General features: G+C 37.5%; 1 protein-coding gene across 1 annotated transcript in view; it reads right to left on the bottom strand.

Annotated features, from left to right (window-relative positions):
• tmem104 (transmembrane protein 104) overlaps positions 1-22161 on the bottom strand; it is a 51388-nt gene that overhangs the window by 12380 nt on the left and 16847 nt on the right. The window contains exon 9 of the mRNA XM_067477260.1: positions 3339-3432. Coding sequence (XP_067333361.1) covers positions 3339-3432 — 94 coding nt within the window. The remainder of the gene's footprint in view (positions 1-3338; positions 3433-22161) is intronic.

Raw genomic sequence — 22161 nt, 5'->3', positions numbered from 1 at the left:
TTAGGCTTTAGCTTTTTAGCAAACTTACCATCGAAATCTAAATGCAAACACAATATTCAAACCGGTAAAATTAACTTTACCATAAATTGCAAGTAGGTAAAATTAAAAGTTTTTCATAAGTATGAAGATCATCAACATAAGTTATAAATAATCAATTTTTACTCAATAAGTAAAGTAGCTACGTGTCAAGCAAATCACAGCACGTGCTCAACATTTTTGTATAACTATTTTGTGTAACTATTAGTACAAAATGCACAAAGTGGAGTGCAGGCATCCACTAGGTCAGGAGGTTTAATGTACACTGTTTAATAAGTGATAGAATTTACCTGCAAACAAAGTTAACTATCGAGGAAATTAGATAAAGCCAAGTATAAAGGAAATTAAATTACATCAGGGCATATAAAAGCTTTAATATGCTTTAAAAGCACACCTACTGTACATGCTCAGTCCTTTAGGCTGGTATTGGTACTGAATTCATAGTTTTTGTATCATGACAACACAAATGTTAAACTGCTAAGTATCAAATTCTTTTCCACTGCAGTAAATACAAATTTTTATAATTTCAGTAAGATAAATACTGCACTGTCACTGTCCAGGAAATACAAACAAAACCAGCCATAGTTGAACTTAACACCAGATAAAACTCTAGTGGCTTACGTAGCGAAACAAATGCAATGGTTACTCTTGAAAAGCAGAGGATGGTCAAACATGATTAACCCACTTTTGCTGATTGAGGAGGCCGTTTACTAATTTCTAGAAGCACTGATAAATTACAATATGATTTGCTCTGAACGGCAACACACTCATTGTCTCTGTATATACTTATTTATAATGCTGTGACAAACCAAAAAGTGTACAGATACACGTAGCCCAAACACAGCCTTTAGCGCTACTCTCCATTTTAATTTAGGAAGGGGAAAAAAAAGCAGTGGAAATTACTGCTGTCAGGGTGCTTGAAACAATTGTCACAATGAGCCACAGTAATGGGTATTTTACTGAAAATCCCAGCATGTTACAGGCAGCACAGCAGCAGGCAGTCACATCATCGCTTATGTTTGATGTAAAAAAACAGGACTCACAAGACATGAGCTGACTACATTTGAGCAAAAGTGACTGTGACAAGGCCAAAGCCAAGGGCAGAAGGCAGGGCCCCAACACACCAGACACCTGCTAACCCCGACATCCAGCACACCACGTCCCCCACACAGGGCAGCACAGGTGACAGCAGGTGTATCCAGAAAGCGGTGAATAATGGCCAGGAGTTAAAAACAATTCAAAGACACAAAAATAAGTAACTCCTTTCGGCTTGTCCCCCAAGCTCAGGGTCGCCACAGCGTATCATTAGTCTGTGTGTTGATTTGGCACTATTTTTATTCCTGATGCAACCCTCCCCAATTTTCTACCACCCTTGGGACTGGTACTTGGCACTGGCAGCTGGGGATGGGGATGGGCTGTTGGGGGTCGCCCAGGAACACTTCGACATGTGGTCAGGAAGGGCGGCACGCGAACCTCTGACCCCATGGTCAGTGGGTGGCCACTCTACCAACTTAGCCACTGCCTACCCTTACTTTCCTCTTTTAGAGTGATCAGCTTAAATTTACTAACAGCCTCACAAAAACATTATTTTTAAAACAAAGAAGCTTTAACAGCCATCTCCTGGAGAGATTCTCTTTGAGCCAATTAGTTGTAAAATGAATCAGATATTGACATTAAAGTCAAACTGTAAGATGCAAGTTGCTTCAATAAAACAGGAAATGTGCTTTAATCTCTGCACAGTTAGTATAACAACATAAAATAAGCTGTACATGTGTTTTCGTGGATTTGAAACATCATTAGTCAAAGGCTAAGTACTGTTCAAAGTTTGCATCAAACCAAGCCAGATTTAATATGCAAAAAGTGTTCTTGCTCAGTCCATTCTATTGAGGATGCTTTGGGAGCTGACTGGTTTTGACTTGCACTAGCAGGATCTCCCAGTATGTCTTGTGCATACATCAGAGGTTATGGTGGAGAGTTTAAATTAAGCTCAAAGCTAGTAAAAATGTCACCCTAGCACTGCTATTACACCAATTTATTAAGGATTTAAAAATTTCATGCAAGAAAGTAACCCTTTAAATTATATAATATGTGGTCCAGTTATCCAAATCAAGTCTGTTCATAAATGATTGATTGGATGTTTTCGGCACTTTGAGAAGCATTCTGCCAGACAAGAGAATGGTTACTTCAGCAGCTTCCTGCCCAGCTTCTGAGAGGATCTGACTGGATAACATCATCCCGGGGGAAAACTGTGTGGTAGTTTTACTGCAGTTTTTGTATGCATGTTATTCTTCACTTTTGAAGGCATCTTAGAGTTTAAATATATTGCTGCCAGATTCAAATCAATATATGAATACATACATGCATGTATAGGGCTTATGTAAATGAATATTAATAAAAGTATTGTGGATTAATTTATTTTGTACTTTTTTATATATCGTCCAACACGCAGCCAAAATATTTATGCTTTAACATAATCACAATCGGTTGGTTTTGGCTTTCCTAAAAGTTCGTTTTTGTTACCTGTGACCTGTGCACAGTAGAGTAGCATGTTATTAATTGATTAAATTAGCGGCAATTACTATATCACCAGCTAATAATTGAAATCTATGGTTGATTTTGGCAAAATTGTCTTACAGTTTTCCGCAGATGTTTTTTGCACAGAGCCTTCTCTGAAGCCCTCTAAATCATTAGCCTGTGTGCTGTACAGAGCTCTGCAAGCACGACATAACCAATCAATTAGAGAGAGAGCCAGGGGAGAGTGAAGACAGACCAGTAGGAGTAAAATTTGCAGCTGAAACCCTTGTGTTATTTAGAAAGACAGTGTGCACATGTTGCTGTGTTTGTGTGTTGTTTATGTGAGCTAACACACAATCGTGTGGGGGTGGTGGCATCACCATGACTCTGTGGTGGTGTGATTTTAACAGCGGGCCCAGGGCGGTCTGTCGCCCCGTGAGTGACGGTCCAATCAAGCTTAGGACAAACTGTCAAGCTTGTCAGGCTGAGGAATGAGGGGAGATGGGAATCAAAGACATAGAGCAGGACCAAACCATGATAGACGGACCTGAGCACAGCAGCCACACATATGAAGACGGGGGGAGCAAGGGCTCAATGAAATCGCAGGAGACACAGAGAAAATGAAAATGTGTCTGTAGAGAGAGAGGAGACGAAATGAGAAGGCTTGAAGAAAGCATGCAGAATTAAGGAACAAGGAGAAAAGGTTGAGAAAGAAAAAAGTAGTCAATATAATCAGTAATCTGAAACATTTGTCGGTGGGAAAATCTTCAGGATATATTTATTCTTACCAATCCAGCGCATGAGTGAAGTAAGAATTTGAAGATATTTGGTCTTCTGGGCACTGAAGAATGTAAAAGGTCCCAACAGAAGAGTGAACACGCTCTGTAGAAAGAGACAGAAAAAAGTGAATAGTGAATATTTTAAGTCCTTTATAAGACAATTTTAATGCTTCCTGTGGAACTGTAATTCTGTCCTGTTGTGTAAAATCCCATGAGTCCTCTCAAAGCTACAGTAGTTGAGTACATGAACAGGTGGACTAATCCATGGTCTAACTAAAATTTCAAATCCTTTCAAGCTAAAGCTCTGATTGCCTATGAGATACTTTCTTTGTCAAGAGCTTCAATCAGTGATGGTGGCTCAGTTACTGTAGCTTCAATTCAATCGGACTCCCTCTCTTCTCCTCCTCCATGGTGGCAAACATTCTTTTCATCCATTTCTTTCCTCTATCCCCTTTCACTGTCTCACATTCTCAGGTATGGCTGCGCAGTTTAAGTGGTATACGATCTCAGAGGCAGCCACTTGTGTGCTTTTTCATCTGAAGAGCAGCCTGCAGGGTTTCAAATAGGGCCTTCAACCTCTTATCAAACACATATGAGCAGGCACACAGTTACACAAAAACGCTTTGTGAGGACACAGAATAAGTGTTCAGTTCCATGATTGAAAGAGGTGTTTGTGAACCCTTTACAATTTTCTTTATTTTGGCATAAGCCTGATCTAAAATGTGTTCAGATTTTTATGCAAGTGACCCCAGTAGATAACCCCCCTCCTTAGAACAAGACACAAATCAGCACTTGGGTTGTGTGAAAATATGTTTTATTCCCACTTGTCTCAAAAGGCATCCAACATCTCACTACAGATGGTTCCCTCCCGTATGTTTGAACTATTGAATTAGTGAACAAAGGTGGTTCAGACAGCAAGAGTAAGCCGTTATTCCAGCTAAACAAATGGACAGCTGGGTTATCTGTGTGTGTGACAGAAGGAAAAGGAGAGAAAAAAAAAATGCTTTAGTTCTGCTGAATAATGATGATGCCTATGTGTCTACTGTATATATTAAAGTATTACCAGCTGTCTTGTTGGCAAAGTGAAGCCTAAGCTCAAGCCAAGACAAAGCATAAATCCACAACAGACATTGAAGGTAATGAATGAATCATTAGGAAGAGAAATGTGTCTGAAGAAGAAAAGTGAAATTATGGCAGCTGGTTGACAGAGAGCAGTATTTTACCCCTGAACAGTTGTGCACGGTCAGTCCTTCCTCAATACCTTTGCTTTCAGTGTAAAGATAACTTTTACTTATTACAAAATGACAATCTGGGCCTGGATATAAATGCATTAACGTTTGAAGCATATTTGTTCTTATTGTAAATGGCTTATGGAGTTCCTGACATTTTACTGAAACATGTGACTGGAACAACCAATGACTAGCGTAGCATTTTGAGAGTTTTTTAGACAAATTAGCTTTTCTCTGTACGTGTACCTTAACTGAAGCTGTACATTTGATGGTTTCTTGGTGCAACGAAGATGTCTGTGAAGCATTTAGACTACATACATGAAAATTTAGCAAATTATTCTTATTTAAATTTGGCAAATCATTCAGTGAGCTATAGACTGTGTTGGGGAGTAATGTATTTCTAGTAATATAGTAACATTATATTTTCAGGTGATGTAAGGGATTACAAATTAGATGTCAGTAAAAATATTACAATTAAAAAAGCAATATGGCCTTTAAATGATATTAATATATATTTAATATAATATTTTTACGTTATATCGCAATACACAATAAAGTATATACACTATGTCGATATTTTGCAATCCCCTGTATTTCAAAAATGCTCAATCGGAACTGTAATGGACTGTTGAGTCTACAAATATTGCCACTGCAAACACACCGTCAATAGCATAAAACAAATTATGTGATAGTTTTTAGTTTATAGCTGGTAAAAATATAGATGATGTAGATGATTTTTAAAATATGTTGCTCTGTTCACCTTCTTTAGGTCACATTCTCCATGTAGCACGATGACTTACTCTGAAATATAAAATAACTCTGTTTTTGAAATTCAGCATTTACATTTACATTTATTAGAATAGTATGAAAGGCACATTTGTTTGAATTATTGTGAAACCCAAGTGGAAGGAGGATTGATAGTGGTGCTTTGTTAAAAGCATAGGTGCTGATGTGGGGATGTAAACTTCCAAAAAATATAAACTCCCACAATTTGTCGTGCGGATTGAAAGCAACTGTATGCGGAGGGACAGAAGAGAAAGACCAAAGCAAGTCTCAGGCCTGCAGCCTAAAAAAATTGGAAATTTGTGCTCAATATTCACAATATAGTACTGTTGGGGCGGCTGTAGCTCAGTTGGTAAGGCCATGGACCACAGGGTCAGTGTTCGATCCTCAGTCAAAGTGTCAAAGTATCTCTGGGCAAGACACTGAACCCCCAACAGCCCATTCCCATCCCCAGCTGTGCAGCGCCGGTCCAAGCCCGATAGAAATTGGGGAGGGTTGCGTCAGGAAGGACATCCAGTGTAAAAACTGTACCAAATCAACATGTGGGCAATGATCCGCTGTGGTGACCCTGAACTCACTGGATAAGACAGAAGGACAAAAAAATTTCACAATATATAGTACTGTTCTAACACAGAGAACAAGCAACAAAGCAACAAGACCAACATTCAAGACACCACCCACATCTACTTTGTTGTGTACACCAATATGTTATGATCAAAATTCAAATTCCAGCCAGATGCAGCAGTGATTCAAGTAATATACCTGCAAGTAAATAGCTTACAGGCTGTTCATCTGTTGGTATACGGCTGATGAATTTCTTAATGTTAACACTCCTGCAGCTACAGTCCTCATGATGAATTTAGATTTTATGACTTGGTGCCGTTTTTCTGGTATTTTGCTGCTGTAGATTACTGCAGTAGCTGTGTTTTTTTTGTGTTTTTCCACGCTAACAGGAAATGTCCCTCTTACTCTTAAAGTACTGCTGCTGAAGTCAACGCACACAAGTAAATCCAAAAAGAAAACAGCTCCATCCTATTTTCATGCGACAGTCAAAATGCAAAGACATCGATGATTGCTGCTTAATGACGGTTACTGTCTTTACTGCAATTTTGTACAGTTTCTCCAGTTAATGTTAATCAAATACCCCTACTGACCACCATTTATAAAGCATACCTTCATTTTATGCTGGTTTTTGAAACCATGTTAATTTTTAGAAAATGCCTAGCTTGAAAATAATAGACTATATGATGTAAAGCCATCAAAATATCCCATTAACTAGACTATAAGGGCATAAACAACCTTAGGCTTTAGATCACAAAGCCATTAGACCACTATGGCTCTACAGGACAGGGGAGGCACAGAAAAATAACAGCATGGGAATGGAAAAGTAGAAGTGTGTGTGGGCGAGCATAAAGGCATCAGATGCCACGTGCTGGGGGATGACTCAGACCCAGAGAGAAGTGACATGTCCCTACCAAAGCAGAGAAAGAGACACTGTTAGGAACGTAGTAGGCACAGGTAGCAGGAGATCACACTTCACCACTGTACACTACCTTCATCGCATGTAGTGCTCCTATACGAAATGGATCAAGGGTCAACCAATCTAAATTAGACTACAGAAAGCTTAAGTAAGTCTCAGACATCACATGGTTACTCCATAATGTATGATATCATTCTTGTGCAGGTAGTAATCATGTTAGTCCAATCTGTGAGCTGGTGCTGCCGGAGTACAGAGGCTTTGCAGCTTTTTTTCTTTGAGGAGAAAGATTTACATTAAAGAAAAAGAAAGTTGAAGATCAAATCATCACTAAAGTGTATATTGTGCAACTGTGCAACAAAACACATGTAATAGTCATAGTTGTTTTAAAATTCAAGGTGGGATGATTAATTGAACTGATGCATTAAGTAGCATTTAATGAAACATTCGACCCTAAAAGTTGCTGGTAGCCTCTTAGCAGCTGTAGCTGTGTAGCTAACTAATGTTATCTAGTACAAAAAGAAATGAGTCTCCACAAAATTTTTATAGATGAGCATAACCTCTATAACTTAAACGCTAATCAGATGTTTCTTAACCTAGTTTATTTGCTCAACACAAGTAAGTAAATAAAATAAAATAAAACCCTTTGTTCTAAATTACCCCATTCTGCGTCACCCTCCTGCTATGCTGCTGCAACATGTGTAAAAAGGTTGTTTCACACTCCCAACAAAAAGTGGCAGTGAAAAAGTAACAATGATAAAAATGATTGAGCATATTTTGAAATAAACTGTATGCATAGAGCAATATGAAAGACATTTTCGCATGATATACATCTACATAACGCAAAGCCCTGGAAACTGGCATATTAATTTAGGTTATGGAGGATATTAATTTGCTGTTAATGCTGTTTGCTTATAAACCTAACTGAGCACTTCCTCCATGTCTAAATGATGTCTTGATAACTGGAGCATAAACATTTTTTTAAATATTACTTTCGATAGAGATACTTATATACTGTAAATAGTGCACTTAGGAGTTAAAATTGTTGTTTTTCTATTCTGAACATTCAGTAAATAAAATTCAACATTATACAGATTAAAAGAAGCAAATCCTAAAACATAATCTCTCCCTTTTTTTAGAACAGGCTTTTTACGTAATTAGAACAACAAGTAACTACAATATACTTATGTTGTTACATAACTGAGCAAGATGGAACATAATACATTTTTCACAACAGACAATATGTGAAATGACTTAAGGCATTTAAAGAGATTTTCAAGTATCCAATGAAACCTCAGAGAAAAATACATGCAAACCTACTGAAAAGCCAAACTGTTACGCTGTCAATGCAAAGATATCTTAATAATCAAACACTGTTCACAATTCGTGTAATTATATGCTTGATTTTTAAACAGAATTAACAATAATTAATAACAGTTTAGTAACAATTCGTTTTAATCTCTGATGGAAAACGCAGTTGTGTCAACTTGGAAAATAAAACCAGGGGCAGAAGACATAAGTAGAATTTCCTAACATGGACATAGTCAACGACACTTGGTTTCAATGCATTTATTCATTTAATACTTTACTTAGGCTGTTCTAGCAATTTCATCTTATTCTCGCTTGCAAGGGCAACATACAGATTTTTGTCTGCATTTTTGCTTTGTTGCCAAAGAAACTGCTTACGTTTCATGCTCCGTTTAATAAATGTCTCAATAAACAAAAACAAATTCTGTCAAGAGAAAAGTGGCACAAATCAATTCTGGATAGATGCTTCCTCTGCATTCCCTCCTCTTCAGCTAGCGGATACATTTTGCTCCTCTAGAGCAGCACCCTCATCAACTATGAGCAATTCACTTTTGACAACAAAGACCTTCTTAAAAATCGCCCATTTCTCCTTCTCAGTATGAGACATCAATTTCAGCAACAGCTACCATGCTGGCTGCAATCACACACTTCAGTGAAATGCAATAAACAGTAAGTCTAAGATGAGAAACTGCAAAGGTCACCAAGGCTATGACCAATACAAAGACTGACATCTGTCCTATTTTTTTTTAAAGAGTACAGCTACGGAAAAAAACAAGATTCTTAAACGTGCTTTGACCACAAGTAACTCATTAATTTGAGGAACATGTTGGAGGCTTATCATACTTAATATTAGCAGAATAACTGACCACTACTGACTGGGGTGCTTGGTCCAACATGAATTTAATATTTAGCCATAATTTTAACTCCAATTTAATGACCTCCAAGACATTCTGCTAAACATGAAAACATACAAAATAAACAGTGGATGGTCAAATTAAGAGATTAAAAAAAAAACAAAAAAATTTAGCAATGTTACCTGGTGAAAACTTTAGGACAGATGTTCCAAAACATGAATTCAAATGTTCTAAAACTATCAAACAATTACCAGACAGTGATTAGCTGAGAATTTATTAAACAGTGTTAAAATAAACAACTGTATTGTTCAGGTAAATTGTTCAGGTAAAGATGCAGAAACCTATGAGATGGTCCTTTGGTACCTTATTTAGAAAAGAATTACTCCCCCCTCCCAACGGAAACACTGAATAATGGTTGATTTATTTAAGAGTTTTCATCGATATGCAATCACTTATTAACCACTTTGACATGGAAGAGAAAAATGAACTCGATCAGGATCTAATGTAAGTAAATATTAATTTTTATTCAGTTATAAATATATAACTGAATAAAAATGACAAAAGTTTTTTATGCCAACTGTACATCTGAAGACTGTGTACCCTAAATGAGGACTCCTGTTGCTGTGCTAAAAACCTCTACAGATGATACAATTGCCGTCTTTTGGGATTCAGTGTGCTTCATCTTGCTTCAAACACTGTTTCAGGTCTGTGTCGTGACACCATGGTTATTTTGGATCCCAACAACACATTTGTTACGAATCCTCTCTGCTATACCAAGGTCTCATTACAGACCATGACCTAAATTGTGGCAGCACTCGGAGGACATCATCATTTTATCATTATGTCAGAGCTGGAGGGCTAAACAACTTGCTTCCTCCTGACCTCTAAACCTATTTCTCTGTTTTCTGCTTGTCTACATAGCAGCAAAAAACAACTCGCATAAATAGTTATATGAACTCCTAAGAAAAGCAGTCATGAAACATTCAAAGCCCCCACTGAGTGTGGAGGACACATCAAGTGGATGTTGAACTTTGCAGCTTCCAAGTGTGAATATGGATCAAAAGGTTTCAGAAAGACAGCATCACTCACAGCAAAACCACCCTGATTTTTAAATGTAGGTTATGAAAACATTTCAAAGGGGGAATGAAATAGGGGCATCCTGGTAGCCTGGGGGTTTAGGACACTACCACATTATGTTGAGGACACTACTATCTAATTATAACATCTGGTTCAGATTCATTCACATAATCTTTCTCCCCAACGTGCCCTAGGGCCTTAGGATACCGACCATCTAACCACACTTAAAGTCTGGTTAAGGATCTGTGTTGCACACCATCACCAACCTTCTGTTTTCTGTCAGCTTTCTATTGTCCTCTATAAAATAGATCAGAAAAGTACCACCACCACTTTGCAAGAACTTTTCCAGGACTCTTAGTGATGCTGCAAAGTTGTAATTTGGGAGTAAGAGATTATTGGGGCTTAGATATGGTGAATGATCTCAATAATGGTATAAACTTGCCACCAACTGGCAACCTAGCCTGTAGCTGTCAGTCACTTTATAAGTCAATAATAACCGGTGTTTTGGATTTGTGTGGATGAGAGGGCAGAGAGTATGGAGGGGTCTTTAATTGCTTGGTTGATTCACAAGTCAATACACTCTCATTAATCACCACTTCTGAGCGCTTCTCTTAGGCCATGTGTTGCTTGGACTGTACATCCATCACAGCTGGGCTGTAGACACAAGTCAACCTCTGACCATCCATCCATTTAAGTAATTAATCACCATATTTTTCTGTTGTTGTCTGTTGAGATAGCTAAATAGTTTGATGGCACAGATGTCCTGATGCTCTTGGATGTTACTGTGTCTAAATTTATATCCAAGGGAGCCATATAAGTGCTTTCTTCATGACTGGAAAACTGTCCGGCACTGGACAATTGTGAAAATCAATGTCCAGTCTGAGAAATTATTTTAGCAGGTGTTTGTCTGATGCAAAGCCAATTAACAATAAAAGGCCCAGCAGGCGTACAGATCATGCTAGGGACACAGTCTAGCAATGGAAATCAAAAGCGCCCTGGTGATTCTATGTGATGGTCCAGCCTGTAAAATGATAATCCCCCCACAATCAAACAGAGGAAAAAAGGATTATGAATCACAATACCCGCAGTCCCAAGATCCCTGGCCATTTGGGTCTGATGTTAATCTTTATTCCAAACAGATTTCTAACAGGAAACATTAGTACTGCTGCCCATTATTCATTCGTTGTGAATTACTGATTTTGGCTACTGCCATCGCCACAGCTTAGAAAAGTAAATGAATATTAAACCCTCAAGTTTTAGGTTTGTTTGTCGAGAAAAACAAAAGAAATCAAATGTGATTAAAGTCTAAAGTTTATGTTAATATATGAGGGTTTCTCCCCGAATATTCTAAATGTACTTGATGCAGACACTGTCAGATGGAGACCATGTGTCAAGCTTGTGTTTATTAAACTTTGCTTTGAGTTTTTCCTCAAATATCACTGGCTTTTTGTGACTGATTTAATCATTCATCTATTTGCCAGACATTGCTGCCCTGATTTATGAAAGAGAGCCAAACACATCTCATCTCAGTATGGTGGAAAAATGGCAATCATGAAATAAGTGTTCTTTGATCTGTAGAACCTTAATTCATTTTCCCTCAAGCTTATCACTATATTTCACAGATGCGGTCTATCATTAGGGCAGGTTGTCTTTATTTCAGATGAGGCAGCACACCATCATTGTAACACACAGGCATTTTAATACCCCTAAAGAGGGGTTGGACATTGGAAAAAAAAAAAAAAAAAAAAAAAAACACGGGTGGGGAATTACACTAGAATTTATGCTAAGCAGATGTCAACATAACTGATAACTAGAGAATAAATAATCTAAACACTATTAGGCAAATGTTCAATTGCACAAAGGAAGCTTTATGTTGAAACAGAGCACAAAGGGAGTATGGAGGAGCCTACAGGAAGACGCTGGAAACTACCATTCAAAACACCAATAAAACATATTTACTCATGAATTCTACCATGTATTGGAGGGGGCTTGAGAAATATGTGAGACCATCTGTAAAAAAAAGAAAAAGAAAGCTGAAGCGGAACTGGTCCCTACAACATGACAATGACCCAGAACATAGCAGTAAATCCTGGCAAAGGGGCAAGAGTCATCTCTGGCCTCCCCTCTGCCCCCACCCATGGTACAATGCAGGAAAACTGGTATTTGTAATATTTATCATCTAACCTACTGTAATTTGCAAATATTTAAACAAACTCACTTTGTTTACTGTATAAAATCATTCATCTTTTTCCTTATTAAACTTCATATTTTCCTGTTTAGAAACTCAAAAACATATATAAAGGTCATTGCCAGGCATATTTAATGAGAAGTGGTATTTCACAACAGAAACGTGTACTTGACAACAGCAACTAAAACAGAGATATGGTCCTCAACCAGCAGAACAGCGGCAAATAATATTAGACCTGTACAACTGCACACATCATTTAACTTTAATTAAGAGCTGGATTGCATAAAACACAAAACATAAAACAGTCAAGCAATCTAATATCCTTTCAAAATACATCATTTTTTTTGCCTTCCTTAGGACTGATTGAAATTAATCAGCAGAAAGAAATGAAACAAGTATTTACATTTATACAGTGCAAGGCCCAAAAACGTGTGTTTTTAACATAGCCAAGAATCAATGTTGTAAGAGACCGGTTATTTAGATTCCTGAACAATGTTTCATCGGTTGATGCTTACATAAACAACACGTCTACTACTTCACAAACAGAACACGATAGAATATTTGAAATTATGGGACAATTATGGTGTGACATATAGGAACCATGGCATGTTAATAACCATGCCATGGTTCCACCATGGGACATACTGTATGGTGGAATAGAAATGGCATAAAATAGGCCATAAAAGCCCAGAACATATGTACAAACCCTTATCGTGGCAATAAGTCAACGGATGCACTAAACACAGGCAGCAGGGAGAAAGAAAAGGGATGTTTGTATTGTGCACAGAGGCAGATAATACAGAGAAGGGCAGAGCTAGTGCCTGGTGGGTAACACTGGGCAGTTTAAACCATAATGCCATAAAACCATAACTGTATGTTTGTCAGGATGAAAGAGTGTCTACATATAGCATCATTATGTCACTGTCAAACACTCATCAGCATGCCATTAACAAAATCCAGAATGGATGCTTTAGATTCCCTTTAACAGGAAAACAAATCTATGGGTCACCAAATTATCACGTTTACACTTAGTGACAACTTCTTTTACTAGTTTACAAGGATAAGAGAGTACTGTACTGTACTTTTGCGAAAAGCGTAGAGTTGAAATAAGTTGAAATAACAACCTTTTGATACTTACAAATCATTAATCATTCATAAAGCAAAAGTGCCCATAATTCTTTGATTCCAGCTCCTTGAATGTGATGATATCTGTTTTATACCATCATACTTATAAAGTTTAATCATAATGTTTTCAAAGATTTTTAATTTGCAACTTGACAACGATTGAGATGCATGGTTTATAAGTCATTAAGTCTATTTACTTAGAACAAGTTAAATTGTAGGTGCAGCTGGTGAAAGAATATGTATTTCACATACGAATTTGTATGAATAAAGCTGTACATATACACAGATTGACAGACCCTTAGAAACTAAATTCAAATTAGAGAAGATTCAGAGGAAAGATAACTACTCTAGTGGGGCCAACGCCTAAATTTATTGGCCTTTTACTGGAGTTTGTAAATGCTTGTCATATCTGTATATTAAATATTTTTGCTGCAAATATGACTTGGATAGTGACCGGCCTCATACAGACAAGGCACATCCATAGACAAAGATGGAGGTAAAAAAGGATAAATAGTCATCAAGATGTGGTTTCAGCATAAAAGGAAGCATTTTGTTTCTGTCTAGAGAAGCTTATCAACACAGCCTCTATGCAGATGACACTGCCAGGTTTTGACAGATCATCACAATGAGTGGCAAGTGTTGTTTAAATGCACTTGTTTTCAGAATTATAACTTCAACCCTCATCAGATTGTGTGCTCCTAAAGGTGATGAGCACAAAGCACTTGAACATATTGTATGAATAAAAAAACAAACCATATATTAAAATAGTATTATCAAATGACAGATTTAGGTTCAATGCTAATTTCTTAGTGTGTGTGCATTTCTGGGTTTTATGAGACAGGGATAAAAATGAACCACAACTGAGCGCTTATCTGTTGCCAACAGAAACCTCTCTATCCTTCTCTGTGACGGTCTCTAAATGCCTGGGAGTCTGCACCCACCCCTCTGGGTCTTTAACTTACACAAGACAAACTCACCAAAAGATGCCCTGCTCCAGCACACATGCAGTGTGTGTGTGTGTGTGTGTGTGTGTGTGTGTGTGTAATACATAGATATCTATATCTATCTACAGATGTGTGTGTGTGTGTGTACATTGTTGGTGGAAACTTGAAAATATGGAATGAAAGTCTGAATATTTTAAACAAGAGTCTGAATATATAGAATGAAACATAATAATATTATGCAATATTAAAGATTAAACATTAAAAACACAAGATGGCACCAGTGTGTTGATGACGTCAGTTTTGTTCCATATATTCAGACATTCTACGTTTTCAGACTCATTCCATATTCTCGAGTTTCCTTCCATATTCTCGAGTTTCCTTCCACATTCTCGAGTTTCTTTCCCCATATTCTCGAGTGTCATTCAATATTCTCAAGTTTCATTCCATATTCTTGAGTTTCATTCCATATATTCAGACTTTCATTCAATTTTCTAAATATCGGCATTCGATTTTCTCACAAATTATTTCCTGAACCGCATGCCATAATATAACTATAAATAGATATAGATATCTATCTAGATATCCATTCATCCATCCATCTAATCTATCCTTGGCCTGCAAAGCACAATAATCTGGTACTTGAACTAGTTTGTTCACTCCTAGGTTTGACATTACTTTGTATAAATAACTCAAAAGCCAAGCACAAAATACAGTTATTTCATTAATAACTGAAATAAGTGTAAGACATAAGCTCTTTTTGCGTCAATGCCCCCTTCCAACTTATGCAACAGCAAGCTTTCATCTAATATCCAGTTGGTTGAAGTGAAACAGATTCTATCGCAGTTCAATTCTGACTAAAGTCATCATGCTAACACTGAATGCAGAGGCAGGCGTCTGGATAATATCGTCCACCAAAAGTCAGGAAAGATTAACTATGTGACATTCTTCAGAACACAGAGCCAACCTAATAAGAAAAAATATAGTCTCAGGGCACCTTTATTTAACTGCAGTACTACTAAATCACAGTCTCATCACCATTAGACGACTGCAATATGCAGAATTAATAGGTTGGCTGGATTGTTTGTGTCAGAACTCATGTGTAAAAGTTAATCACAATACTGGTCATCTGTAGTGTGATTTAGCAGGTGATTAGGATGTTCCACCTCTATAATTTTAATAACAACAAAAATGTTTTACTGCAAGACAGCTCTCACCTTTTCAGCAAGGTCACATTTAGCTTGAAGTTTGTTTTACAAACTCTGAGGATGAAAATAAAGTAGTTAGAAGGAAATAAAGTAGTTAAACACTGCAACTCTTGTCCTATGAACATGAAACAGGGCTGAATTTTAAGTTTAGTTCAGACCCTGCTTACTCTTTAACTCCACACAGCTGACCAGTCACTGCATGAAGCATGTGTGAATGCCAGTTTAACCTTTTGATTAATGCTGCAGTTAAACCTTTGAACAAACACAGCAACCTGCTGCAGCTGTGTTTATAAGGATGTGTTTACAGGTAGCGTTTTGAATGCGAAATGCATTTGCAGCATGCATTTCCTGTCTATGTTGAACAAGCAGCCATTTCCAGTACATGCATTTAATTACAACATATAATATGCAGTTCTGCTCATCAAAATAGAAACCATTACAAACCTATCAAGGTAAAAATAACGAGTAACAGCAGACAGTGAAAATTTATGATGGGTTTGGGACATATCTGGAGGGGAAATGAGAAACGATAATTTGCCTGTGGTTTGACAGGACAATGACTATTTCACTCCACCCATGGTCCCAAGTTTAGTGAAAGAAAGGCACAGAAGGAGAAGGAGATAGCTGCATTATACTACATGACACATTCCTTTCAAATTAAATTCATAGAGCCCATGAAAGAATAAAAGGATAAATCAATAAAGAAAACGCTCTATGAATGTGCAATAGCTTTGGGCCTTAATTGAAAAAGACAATGATAGGATATTTAACTCTCTTCTTTAGGGAAGGGCACAATGGGTGAGTGGAGAGCACTTAAGTAGTTGCTCCCCAAGGACCATCATGACCTCATGAACTTATTGATTTAGAAGGATATCGAGGCGAGATGCTGCTACTATGTACTAGCTGCAATCTACCACCCCGCAAACATGCGGCTGTAATGACCTCAAAGTTACCCTGCGTTTTAGAGTTGGCGGCTGGTAAACTCTGCATTTTCAATGTGGCAATAAACTGCTGTACATTTTGAAATCATGTTTATTTGCCTTGAGCAAGGGAGAGCATTACATGACTGTGAAATGTCCTTGTACCACATAACCAGCTTTACACTCCTCCTATTCTCTATGTAGATTTGTCTCCTCTCTGTGCCCTACATCATCCTAACAGACAGAAAACATCACAGGGGAAGGACCTTATTTAAACAGACAACATACTGCTTTATACCAAGTGCCTAAACATTACTGTAAAAAAAATTAAAGAAAGCTGCAGTCACTATAAGTAGATACTGTAATACAAGGTTGAACGTGTTAGTGAAAGAAATAATTGTGTTTGTGTACATCTTACTGCTAAAATGGAATTTTAACATTTTTGCAACATGCCAAAAACAAATATTAACAACATAACCTTAATAACATTAATAGCAAATGTTATCCGGTTGCAGTTACTTTTCATTCAAAAATGAATTTGCCATTAAAGACTTATTGTCTATAAACATAATTTTTAAAATACAGGGTTGCATCATGTTTGTTAAGCTGTTGTTAAGGTTGGAGAATAACTGTAGCAATGCTTAAATGAAACCAGCATTAACTGTCAATAGAAAATGATGAGCAAATTGTGGTCTCTTATGTCAAAGTGTAACGTTTTAAAAACATATTGCCTTACCAATGGCAGGTTTTGGGTCTCCAGTTCCTCCTTTGATTCTTACCAAAAAAAGTCTTTATTACTTCTACTGCTAGAGGATTTTGTCACTTGAATGTAAACATTACTTTTGAGAGGACAGTCTCATCAGAGCGACACGCATACAACCAATGCTAATACAAACTGAAAGGTAAAGGAAAACATCTGATAAAAACTTTATTAGGGGAAAAGACGGAACACTTGAAAGCACCGTGAAACATGTTTATTAAAGCCTTAATGCTTCAGTTTATATTATATTTCGTCTTGTATAAATCTGAAAATGGGATAAGAAACTAGCTAAAAATGTAAATTATTTATAAATACTCCTCAAGGTCTATTAGTTAATTATTTAGCGACCTCTGTGGCTCCTTGACAATGGACTCCTCATCACCAATCATTTCAGCTCTGGCAACATTGTGCAACATTGTGCCTCCCTGTCCTGATCTACTGCTCTAAAACAGCTTCCTGCTGTTGTGTAGAGTGGACTCCCCCCGTGTGGATCGCCGCTCAAACACTTCTTCCTGCTGCGATAATCTCAATTAAACCATCTGCACTGCCATCTCCCCACAGTTCCGGCCCCGACTGGGAGAGTCACTGCCATTCAGCTACAATATATACTGTACCTCCTTACTGTACACATCACATTTGAGCCCTCAGCCATGTGTAGTAGATCCCGAGGATGTCAAACAAAGCTTATCCTGCTCTTAAGTACCCACCCTCAGCTCAGCCCCATTCAGACACAAGTACCTACAGTAAATAGTATGAGTATAGCAAAATATTTATATGACGGCCGTTTTTCCAGGAGTACAAAACAAAACGACAAGAGTGAAATAACCAAGCAATGATTCAGTCTATATATTCCCATAATGCCAGTGTGAAATTAATGTTTTAATGCTTGAAATTTCAATCTACGCTACCTACCAATCTACTTATTCTTTCTAAACCTCTCTCTCTCTCTCTCTCTGAAAGGACTAAGATTGAAGGTGAATGCTGTTAAAAGACTGCAGTTAAAAAAAAAAAGACCTCAACAGGGAACAGACATCAAGGTCAAGGAAATTCTTCTTGGAATAAATCTTTATTTGCAAGTTAATTTATTCAACAACCTAGTCTTGGTTAATTTCTGAACTTATACCAGACAGGCAACAACTTTGCCTGTATTTCATGCTGCGTGTAGACAAGGTGTAAACGGAAACATCTGACATCTGATGACAAGAAGTGAACATGCAGCGTAAGCATAATTTGCCTTTTAGCTCATACACTGCATTGATTTTCTATCACTTCCCACATACTGGGAGAACAATAAATCAGCCATTTAAGTTGTACCAGCTGTCCAGCAGAGTAGAGCACACCAACCACTGCTTGGGTAGCCACTGTGGCAAAATCCCTGCAGTGAAATTCAAAAAGAAAACTTGGCAGGGGACAATCAAGGACAGAAGTTTAATTGAGGTCTGGAGAATCACTGTTGGAGCTGAACAAAAACCCAGAAAGACCTCACAGTAGCACAGCGGCTTAATCTTTTCAATCAAAGCTGTGTAAAGGAGCAGGATCAAAACTGAGTGTTCTGTTATGCAATGGCCTCCATCTCCCTTTCACACCACCAATGCTGACAAATTGTGTAGATATTAGCCATCCAGTCAAGCATTGAACATGAAAATCAATCAGCAACGAATCAAAGTCAATGGATCTTCTTTGAAAGCCATCAGAACCTTAGATGAAGAAAACGGCTCCCGTAACATGTCCGGGACCGAAGGGGGAGATGTGTGAAGTCAATACTGATTAAGTCCAAGATCTGACCTGATGAAATATTAACCAAGCTGCTTCAAGGCTTATTAACACAGTAATTAATCTATCATGTGTAAAGTCAGCACTTTGTAAAAATGTTGGTGCCTGCTATAATGACAGTCCATATCAATATTACTCTATTCTGTCTTGTGGACATTGAAAGGCATGTGAAATTGGATGTGATAATACTGGACAGTTACCATGAAGATTATCGGCAGATGGTCAGTATTTGTGACGGACACATGATGAAAAGATCGAGCCTGAGGTGTGGAGCTAAATAGAAACGACGGTTTCTTAGAACACAATAAAATCAATCACAGCCTTTAGGTGTTTAAGTGACAAAAAATAAAGCAACACTGAAGCCACAAAACTGGGAGCAACAGTTTAAAAAAAAACACTTGCCTACCACATTCACTCTGAAGTTAAGAATAACAGCTTGTAAACAGTGTCAAAACTCAAAAACGACCTACAGCAGATTTTAAGCTGGATGTTTTTTCTTACTTATCCTCATTGCTATAGCGCTGCTGGAAAGGGTCTAGTCATCTGGACAGGGACAGATGTTCTCAAACCCAAAAATAACCCACAATCTGTTGTTCACTGGAACAAAGCAACCCGAACACTGCATGACAACCGTGTGGGGGGGAAATCCTGCCACAAGTGTAGAAAGTGATTCACACATAAAAGACCACCACATCCAAACAGAAGGCATGTCACTGAATATGGTCACTGGACATGAAGCGATCAGTCCATCTGTTTTTACAAGTGAAACTAATTATTGCTCAAATGTTGACCATTAATAATTGATTAGTCAGTGGTCCAAAAATAAATTATTTATTTATGAAATTAAAAAGGTCAAATATTTCACTTGCTTATAGAATTCTTTGTTCTATAGCATTGCAACATCTCTGAATAAAATACACATTTATTGTTTATATCGGTAAAAGACTGGTATGTCTGGATGGAGGCGAGTGAAAGCATCTCAAGTGAGTTGATAACATTTTACCCAACGACTCCAACCATCATTAAAATAACCATCTCTGTCCAATTTGCTTCATCTCTTTTCCACTTTCAGCACCAATCACCTAACCTGGGAATAAAGTTCTTTAGAGCAACACCATAAATCAGGCGGCTCTTTAATGTCATCATTTTCTAACCCCCAAAACGTTATGGTCGCTGTGTCCATTGTTGCCCCAGTAACTCATGAAAAACGACTAAGCTCTTTTGGCTCTTTTGCATGGGTCAAACTTAACACTGCATCTGCTAGTGTACATTAACTAATGATTCTAACCACTATTTGTGCCAACAGGTGGTTAATCTAAAATAATAGATTATAAAAATGTGTATAAAAAAGTTCATAGTATTTTTATGTGAATCTAAATCTTAAAAGCCAGTAACCTAAACTGTAAAATAAAGGGTACAAGTAAAATATTTCCTCTAAATTGTAGAGGAATTATGAGCTAATAAATATGAATAAATCACCTGTCAGAACATAAAGTGTTTAAAATCAGCTCCACCTTTACCTACAGTGGTCGTGGGCAAAACATTTACAGTGACGAATAAAAAATAACAGTCAAAGATCAAAACAAAACTGTGATTTCTGACTGTACATATTTGCCTAATCTACTATAAACAGCACTGTTTAACCTGAGCAAAAGATCGAAGTTGAACTTGAGTTTGTGCAATTATACCACCTCTGCACATAGTGTATCACATTTTACTACATATGGGGCTGTGTGGCTGCAGAATGCTCAGAGTTGAAATGCTGACCCTTGTTCATGATATGAAAACAACCGGTGTTAATGTTGTGACTGATCAGTGTATAGTGATAGTAGAAGTCCTAATTTGGTGTTCAAGTTTGGGAGACAAACACTGATGCTGTGTCAATGTTAGTGAATATTTTAAAAAACTGATTAATCACAGGCTGATTCATTCAGGATAGGTGGATTAGGAGGAATTAAAATAGCTCACGACATCAATTTGATCAAACGAGACAAGTATCATTTGGGAGATATTGTTCTTTACAAAAGTGTTGGAAAAAAGTGTCTAAAGACATTGATCAGAGACTAAGGTTTCAAATTAAAATTCTAAACCACACACCCCCCTTTCCAGATGTGTAAAGTATAATGATAAAGTGCATGTTTCAGCAACCAATTTTGAGGTTGGCTTCCCTCAATGACTCCTGTTAGCTTTTGTACAACTGGAAGACCTGAATGAAAATGGTCTGTTACAGAAATGAACAACACTGTAGAAGAAGGACACTCTGTCCTTGCAGCACAGCTCACACTGTAGCCTTAAAGGAGCCCAGGTGGGTCCTGGGTGGGGCAGGTTTTGATAGCTCTGTCCACAGGCTAGAGCACAGTTGATAAGCAGCACTAGATTATTTATACTCATCATTTGGAATCTAAGCAGTAACTTCAGGTAAGAGCCTCTGACCTTGTGACGGCACACTCAGAGGCAAAAAAAAGACATTCCTGCAACTGTACAGTTTAAAAACACAAAGATTAAAAGACAAAAAATCTTGGTTTGTATAGTTTCGTCAGATGCATCTCTGTGTCTAAATCTCAGCACATAATGTTCATGAAGAAAGTCTTAATTCCTTTTTGTTTGACAGCTACACAACATCATCACTATTAAAAATAAGATACAAACAAAGACGACTGCAATGCAAGATTTGGCAGCATTAGTAGACTGTTATTGGAAGTACTGACACTTAGAGTTAACAAATATTACCAAGCATCACACATTTGAAACACTACATGTATTAAACACTTTAATTCCATATTTAACTGAGCTCGGTAAATAAAAAATGAATGTTGTTAAGTCCTAATATTGACCTAATGGATAGTGCAGGGCGCTTAGCAAGTGAGGGGAAAAAAAGAGCGATTACAAGTGAAGTGATGTGGTAAATAGAAGAAAAATGTAATTACACTGACTGAATAGTTTGTAAGTACTGTGTCTGGTCACAACCACCAGCCTTAGATTTTCTAAAAACAAAATCCTGTCTGTCATTTTCATCCATACATGCAGTGTAGGTACATGAACGTGTACTTACACCTTGTTTCACCTTCAGTGGTCTTAATTAGTGTCACAATGAAAGGTTTCAGGCCTGATATTGCAGTGCTACTTGTAAGATTAATATCCTGAGTATCAGTATTACTGGAGAAAAAGGTCAGATCAGTACATTCCTAT

Source organism: Channa argus, chromosome 15 (assembly GCF_033026475.1).
Source record: "Channa argus isolate prfri chromosome 15, Channa argus male v1.0, whole genome shotgun sequence".
In the NCBI taxonomy this organism is placed as follows: domain Eukaryota; kingdom Metazoa; phylum Chordata; class Actinopteri; order Anabantiformes; family Channidae; genus Channa; species Channa argus.
This window is presented reverse-complemented; position numbering and strand designations above follow the sequence as displayed.